General features: G+C 39.2%; 1 protein-coding gene across 1 annotated transcript; it reads right to left on the minus strand.

Annotated features, from left to right (window-relative positions):
- Positions 1–425: 425 nt before the first annotated feature.
- LOC131320433 (AT-hook motif nuclear-localized protein 15-like) lies at positions 426–2,564 on the minus strand. Its single transcript, XM_058351142.1, has one exon. It carries the CDS (start codon positions 1,658–1,660, stop codon positions 794–796), a length of 867 nt encoding a protein of 288 aa, XP_058207125.1. The 5' UTR covers positions 1,661–2,564; the 3' UTR covers positions 426–793.
- Between the last annotated feature and the right edge of the window lie 5,581 nt (positions 2,565–8,145).

Consider the following 8,145-nt stretch of genomic DNA (forward strand, 5'->3'; position numbering starts at 1 on the left):
TAATTTATGGCACCATATATGCCAACCATGAGAGTATTGAACCGTTCAGAAATTAGGGTTACAGTCTTGAATTTTTCAGAAATCCTAGTATATGTCTAGAAGACCTGAACCAGTCATACCAACCGAGTATGGACAATATGCAGCAGAACTGGTGTGGCGATAACGAATCACATGTACGAATCATTTTTCACTCGAAAGCACTTAAAGCGGTCAAAGAGGTCAACTATATTGGTCGTGCTAGGCAAAAAACTAGGATATGATGCGATATGTATGCTTATTAGCGTGTGAATTTTTTCTATCGCATACCGGAGTGTACCAATATCGCTTACATAGCGACCACCATTTTAAACCTCAGACCAGATATGCTACAAGGGAGTTATGAATATGGGATAATGGGAAAATTTTCCATAAGTGAAGATGAAATCTAAGTTGAAGAGCTTTACCATGGAAGATCTTTTCTTAACTGACCGAATGGCTTCCGCATCCAGTTAATTCTTCACTACATTGTCATGCATCGCCTGCACCATTGCAAAAGAAAAATTCTACAACAAAGTAAAAGAAGTGAAGACAGCACTATGAACAATCCACCAAAGTCCAAAAAACCAAGACAAAATAATTTTAAAAAAAAACCACCTAAGAGATCATGAGAAACTGTGATGCCCAATAGGAGTACCCATAAAACTCCACAAAATGTTCTACCATGCTTTCCATGATTACAAGAACCACGGACATACTCAACAAATAAACAAACAGGTCTCCTCTCTCTCCTCCCCCCCTCTCTCTACCTCTAGAATCAATAAGAGGGAGGGGGGTGTGGAGGAGGAGCCCAAAACACATCATGGCCGCCATAAGTCATCTGACCACCACTACTGGGCATCAAATTAGGAGGCAGATTATACATCGGCATAGTCCCTGAAGGATTAACCAAGGTGTGCGTTTGAGAACCCGAACCACTCCCACTACCCATCAACGGCGGCTGCAATTCCATTCCTTCTCCTCCCCCCGCGGCCTCTTCCTCCAGAGGCAGTCGCTCGTAAGTAGCATTCGAAAACGTCGCCGCAACAACCATCACCGGCCCTGACGCCACCAACGGCCCCACCACATTCCCTCCCACAACCTGCCCCTGCCCGCCCGCCAAGTACACCGTCAGCCCGGTCGCCCCGGGCGGGGACGGTCCAGGTAAAAAAGCCCCCGACAAGGACAGTATCTCGAACCTCCCGTGGAGCGTGATCACTCCACCCGGGGCGGCCGGCTGGCGGAGGTTCACGTTGGTGACGACGCCGCTGCCGCTGAGCACCGAGACACCGCGGTGGCGCCGCTGGGCGAAGGCGGCGATGCTCTCGGAGACGTCACTGCCGCTGGTGATTTCCAGTATGTGGCTACGGAGGGCGTTGGGGCTTTCCTTCGTGATGACGACCGGAGGCTTCGGCTTGTTTTTCGAACCGGCCGGTCGGCCTCTGGGCCGGCGGCCGGAGCTCCCCGGTTTCGAGTCTCCGGGGGTTTTGCCTTCTGCTGGTTGTTGATTAGTATTTTCTTGGCTTTCTTCATCTCCTCCTCCGTGTGTTTGGTTGCTTCCACTACTGTTTGATCCCCCAGTACCATTGTCATCTTCCGTCGCGTTTCTCATCGACACATTTCCGGCCCACCACCGGTTCGCCATGTGTAGTTTTGCTCTCTCTCTCTCTCTCTCTCTCTCTCTCTCTCCCTTCACATTGGAGGAAAATCTATTTCAAGATTACACCGCTCCAAAGTTGAAAGATAGACCTAGGTACGTAGCTGCCTCTATCTGCTCCCTTTTTTGTACTTTACTTTGTTGGTAGCTGAGTACGTAGTCAGGGATGGTGAGATCTAATGAAGAGAGAGAGAGAGAGAGAGAGGTCCCCAAATCCAACAGAGAGAATCCAAAACCTTATCTCATTTCCTAAACCAGCACTAATAAACCCAGCTAGCAAACATAAGCTCTTGTGGGTTTTCCTTGGTTTCCAACGAAACCCTTGTCACTGCTACCCTCTTAAAGTAGTAAATCCTAGGTCTGAGTTCAAAACAAAAACCCAGCACTGAAATCCAAAAGCAAGTACAGATCTATGCACCAAACAACCCAGAAATCAGCTTTTACTCCTCCTCCAGTCCCCCTTGTAAACACAAAAAGTGATGCCATGTACCAAACCACGTGATCATGTAGAGGCAATAGATAAACATACGGCCGATATGAGTTCTGAGAGGAGAAGAAAGGTTATGTACCGTAAACCAGATTGAAGTTGATAGTAGGAGTAGGTGGAGTACGGCTAGGGTTCAGTTCTGGACTGGAGTAGAGTGAATACTGGACTGGAGGAAAAGAAACTTTCCTAGTTTCTGAAAGTGGGTGTACGTTAATTGAAGACTGGGTAAGTATCTTTTAGGCAGGCGTACGATTAAGATCTCCAGTGTGGATATCTATGCTTTATTTAGGGAGTAGTGGTTTTCTTACAGTTGCTGGTTTTTCATGTACCCCCGGTAACCGGTTTGACGTTGTTTCGAGGTCGGAGTTTCAATCCAGCGTGATTCCTAACCACATTAAAACGAAGGTTTTTGAAAAGAGGCCCACATTTTAAAGTAGTAGTAGTAGTACAATATTGACCCTCGCACTGTGTTACGTGTTTAGGTGTGGGTGGTGGGCCTATACGGTTTGGTAGCGGGTGTAAGGGGTAGAGAGGGAATTGGCTGAACACGGTCAGGAGTAGCCCTTGCCCAAGAGATTGGTATTTCTCTCTCTAGAAATTTAGATAGGAGAGAGAGAGAGAGATGGGGAAAGAAGGGGAGTGCGTGGGGTAACGTGCGCATGAGGGTGGGAGTAGTGGGAGCACGTCACAGTTGTTTGCAAGTCCCGACAAGGTATCGAATGCCAATGTCCGCAAGAATCACTACTACTTCCCTTTCCTTCCTTTCACACCCAGACGGAAAAGTAGGAGTATTTACTGGTGGCCTAGCTAGTAGTAGTATTTTGAGGAGGAGGGGCAGTAATTTTAAGAGAAACTTTTTGGTACAACGGGTATATAAGCACTTGGTATCCTTTCTTCTCAAAAAACTTGACACGTGGCAAACAAAATTTAAAACAAAATTTGAGGGCTTCAATTGTAATTCCCGTACAAACGACTCTTCTTCCCGTACAAAGGCTTGGTTATCTTTAACTTAATTGTTTTTTTTATTTTGTATGCTTTGTTTGTCTTTTTTAAATTTTTGTTAGATTCACGTGATATTTTTAAAATTAATCATCCGTCTAGACAAGAGGAGTCTAAGAAATATAAAATTATGACCAACAAAAAAATCAACAAAGATGAAAAAAAGTAATCCCTTCGTCTCTTTTTAAGTGTCTTGCTTCGTAACTCCAACTTATTAAAAAAACATCATCATTATACCTTTCACATCAACTTTTTCCTCCACTTTTCCTACTTACCCATAATCATTACACTTTTACTCATTAACTTTTTAAAATGGAATCTACTTTTAAGGACAAAATAGACAATACACTAACTTTTACCTACTAACTTTACAAAATGGACACTTATTAAGGGACAGCCCAAAATAGAATATTGGACAGGGACGGAGGGAGTATCAAACAACTGTCTTTTAGAGCTTAAGTGTCGTTTTATTTGAAATTTTTCATCTGTTCATATTTTTATACTTTACCGATTCGTTTCATCAAGATGAATGATTAACCCTAAAAATTACGACAAAAAGCTAAACGAAAAGTTGCGAAATGTAAAAAATACCAAAATAAGTTTCGAACAAATACTCCCTCCGTTCCATATTGAGTGTCCATATTACTATTCCGAACATTTTAAGAAATTTTTATATCTTTCAATTTATAATGCTAAAAATACCCTATATATAGATTGAAAGATATAAAAATGAGAAAATACCCAATCTATAAAAATATGGATCAATGAAAAATTTCAAATAAAACGACACTTAAGCTCTAAAAAATAGTTGTTGATACCTTTTTTTATCTTTATTGATTTTTTTTTGTCATAACTTTGTACTTCTTAAACCCATCTCGTTTGGACGGATGATTAATTTCAAAAATAACACGTGAATCTAACAATAATTCAAAAAGACAAACAAAACATACAAAATAAAAAAAAATTAAGTTAAAGATAACCGAGCCTTTGTACGGGAAGAGGAGTAGTTTGTACGGGAATTACAATTGAAGCCCTCAAATTTTGTTTTAGACTTTGTTTGCCACGTGTCAAGTTTTTGTGAAGAAGGGATACCAAATGGGTTATATACCCGTTATACCAAAAAGTTCCTCTAATTTTAATTGTGCTCAGCGAACACTGCAAATGACGCGTGTATATTGTGATGATGAACCTCGAAAGGCCTCACGGAGGCCCAATATAACCTGACGGCAAATAGTGGAGTATTTTGTTAATTAATATTCGTTAAGAATCTTTTCAGTATTAATAAATATTTTATTGGGCAAATATTAATTATCAAAAACAATGTACTGAACCGTCATTTTTTCATATGTTTTATGCAAAATTGACTATTAACCAAATTAGCCTAATTGTGTAGAGTTTTAGAATGTTCAAATTTGTTTATTAATTTTTTAGCGATCTTGAGCTCAAGTTTGAGCTCAATAAAAATTTGGTGATCCTAGCTTACCTAAATTTGGGTCAAATTTGAGTTATTCACAAATCTCAACGAGCAAAATATTTTAGGTATTTATACTCTTATGCAAGTCTAGACTTGCAAATCAATACATAAATAAATGTGCGAATTATAAAATTTTCATTATGTACCTATGTAAGTTATGCATATACAAGTTATATAATTTCATACTTAGGTGGTGTTCCAACTGTGCAGTAAAAGAAATTTTTGAAAAAAGAAGATTTTTCAAGTTCAAATATAATGAAAATAAAAAAAAATATTTTTAATTTTTTTTTGCACTGTTTAAAAGATCTCAATGAAATCTATCAAACAAGATCCATATTGGTAAGGAAATTATTTGCGTGAACACATAATTTTTGAATTTAAAAAACATTCCTTTTTCAAAACTTTCTTTTACTGCGCAGTTGGAACACCACATTATTTCAAGTTTCTACATAAAATAAAGATACTCTATAAGTACTCCAATTTCGCAAGCCTAATTGAATTGAATATTGTTAGATTCAAATTGACTTATTACTAATTAAACGAGTCTAAAATTAAGTCTCGGATCAAATTCGAACGCGTCTTTGCCGATTCTACTCCTCTTGATTCTTAAATTCGTATCGGCTTCAAAGACACCTCCAATTGACAAAAGAGTATTCAATATTGAGTGATATCTTGCGATCATTTGTGTAATAATAGTAGTACAATGGGTAATAGTAACATGCAAACTTAGAAAGCTAGTATTTGTCACAATCCACACCAGCTGATCTGCTAACCATTTATCTAACCACGTGACTCAAAAAATTAATATCAAATTATGCAGTAGCTCGTCGCGTTTCATAATATACATAATCAACTTTCTGTACACTACAGATGTGGGACTCATGCCCAGACTCGGGGTCTCAAAATCTCCCACACTTGGACCGCAACGTCCCCGTTGCGCTCCAAGATTCATCTCTTCCACCCACCAAGCGTTGTGAGACAAGTCCCCACTTAAGCACGACAAGCACCTCGGGCTCATCCTATGCGAGACCCGCCCAAGCACAACAAGCACCTCACTTGTCGGGCCCACCGAAGCATATCTCCTCACGGGGCCCATCTCACACTTCCGGTTGTTGATGCAAATGCAAACTCTAATACCACTTGTTACGACCACGCCAGCTAACCATTCACCTAACTGCATGGCTCAAAAGATTAACTTCAAGTTATACAGTAGCTCATCGCGTTTCATAATATACAGAATTAACTTTCCATACACTACCGATGTGGGACTCATACCCGGACTTGGGGTCTCACAGTATTCAACTGAACACCCTTGGCTGTACATGGCGCCTCCAGTGGCCTCATGTTCGTTCCTGGTTCGAAGTTCCATTTAATCATAGAAGGCTCCACTACCAGACATAATTTCATCTCACACGGAAGTTGCAGGAAAAAAGATAGGAAGAGCGGAGAGAATTAATATAATGTTGGTATTGGACCTATGGGAGGAAAATTTTTGGGCATTCCTTTTGGTTTTCCCGTAATTGGATTACCTTGTAATCTTAAATTACTAGGATTGTGAAAGGATCAGATTCCTCTCGTATTCAAAAATCTACTCCTTGATAGGTTGAGGGCCGAGACCGATGACTGGCCTTAATCCTGCTCTGCTCAAGTGTGCACCTACTCATGAGACCACATATGGCCGAATACGGGAAGTTACCGTGGGTAATGGACTTACTATCCTAAAAGGCTTGCAGGCATGCAAGGACTCTTTTGCGCTGTTGAGCATCCCTATTGAGATAACTAACTATTAAGTGCTAATGGCCCTAATCTTAACAGGATCCGACCTCTCTGATGCCTATATGAACATCCTCATATCATTGGGGCAGGTACGTAACTCTTGGTTCTCCTATGACTTGAATACTTTCTACTTCTTGCTACCACAAATCGTTTAATTTAGGCGTAAAAAATGTGTTGGTCGGCACCATACATGTGTCAAGTTCTTGCTTTCAAATCTAGTGGTCGAAGGCGTCCAAAACCGATTCATCACTCTTGGAGTAAGAGATCAGTAATCACTTTCCCAATCGAAGTCTACTCAAAAGTTGGAATCTTAAAATTCCGAATGACATCTCATTTCCTCTTAAATTATTTGTCATCCAATAATTATTGAAGTACTTCATTTGGATTCATATTATTTCTTACTTACTTCCACCGTCCCATTCTCATAATTTTAGTCTATTTTTTATTCCAAATTTGTTAAGGAAACATGCAAGTGATAGATATACTCTAAGTCAAATCAAAATATATATACTTCTTACCAAAATTGACCCTCTATCCCAAGTACCTTTCAAAGTGTTCATATCCATTTATGAAGGGTATTTCGGAAAAAAAACAAAGAAAATGGACATGCATTTTGAGATATCTCAAAATAAAAAGATGAACTAAAAACAAACCTCCAAAAAAATGCTAAAAGTTAAATAGAACTGATAGTATCCTTAAAAATATTAGCCCCGAGCATAGTAGATCGGTCGGCACAAAAAATTATACCCCCAAAGAGCATCAACTTTTTTGTCCAGTTTCTCAAGTCCAAAAACAATAAGCCCAACAAACAAGGGAAAGTCCACTATATTTAGGGCCCGTTCGGATAAATAAGCCACAGTGGCTTATTTTTTGTCCTTATTCAAATTTTTTTCGTATCACTTGGCTTATTGTCATTTTTTTGGGGATTATTGCATCCTCATGACAAGAGGAATCTAAAAAGTAAAAAATTTTGACCGAAATCTATTTTTTTCTGAATAAAGACGAAAAAATTGGCTTATTGATTTACTTTCGTCTTTATTCAAAAAAAATTGGATTTCGGTCAAAATTTTTTACTTTTTAGATTCTTCTTGTCATGAGGATGCAATAATCTCCAAAAAAAATGATAATAAGCCAAGTGATACGAAAAATTTTTGAATAAGGACAAAAAATAAGCCATTTTGGCTTATTTATCCGAACACCCCCTTAGCACCATTTCAAGAGGAGCTTTGCTACGTAAACAAACGGCCCAATAATGTGAGATCCCATAATATATTTCGATAATCCTAGTACGGAGTAATTCATTTTGTAGCTCTAGACGTCCACAATTTCTTGCAAAGAAATCATATAGATTGAATGTTGACAAAAATTTGATTCAAACCAATTCAATAACAAGAAGGATTTAAATGATGCATTTTTGTCAAGGAAAACATAATTTTTTTCAAGATTTCTTACAATGTCCGAGAAGACCAGCAAAATGAATGATTTCGATTGTCAAAAAAAATGCGTAGTGTAACTCTCTCTATTTGGAGGTGTGCAAGTAGAATTACCCTTTCGAAAGACAAATCGGTGGCCCAGTCCATCCTAATCCTATGAGCCCAAGTAGAGGTGGCAAACGGGCGGGTCTGGATGGGTTTAGGCGGGTTGAAACGGATCGTGGATCAAATATGGGTCAAAAAGTAAATGGGTTGAAACGGGTCGGGTCGAAGCAATTAGAGGCTAAAAAAACTTTAAAAAAAT

This window comes from Rhododendron vialii, chromosome 3a (genome assembly GCF_030253575.1).
Source record: "Rhododendron vialii isolate Sample 1 chromosome 3a, ASM3025357v1".
In the NCBI taxonomy this organism is placed as follows: Eukaryota; Viridiplantae; Streptophyta; class Magnoliopsida; order Ericales; family Ericaceae; genus Rhododendron; species Rhododendron vialii.

Excerpts from the sequence above, each read along its gene's own strand:
- LOC131320433 (XM_058351142.1), bottom strand. The coding sequence starts at position 1,660 with ATGGCGAACCGGTGGTGGGCCGGAAATGTGTCGATGAGAAACGCGACG.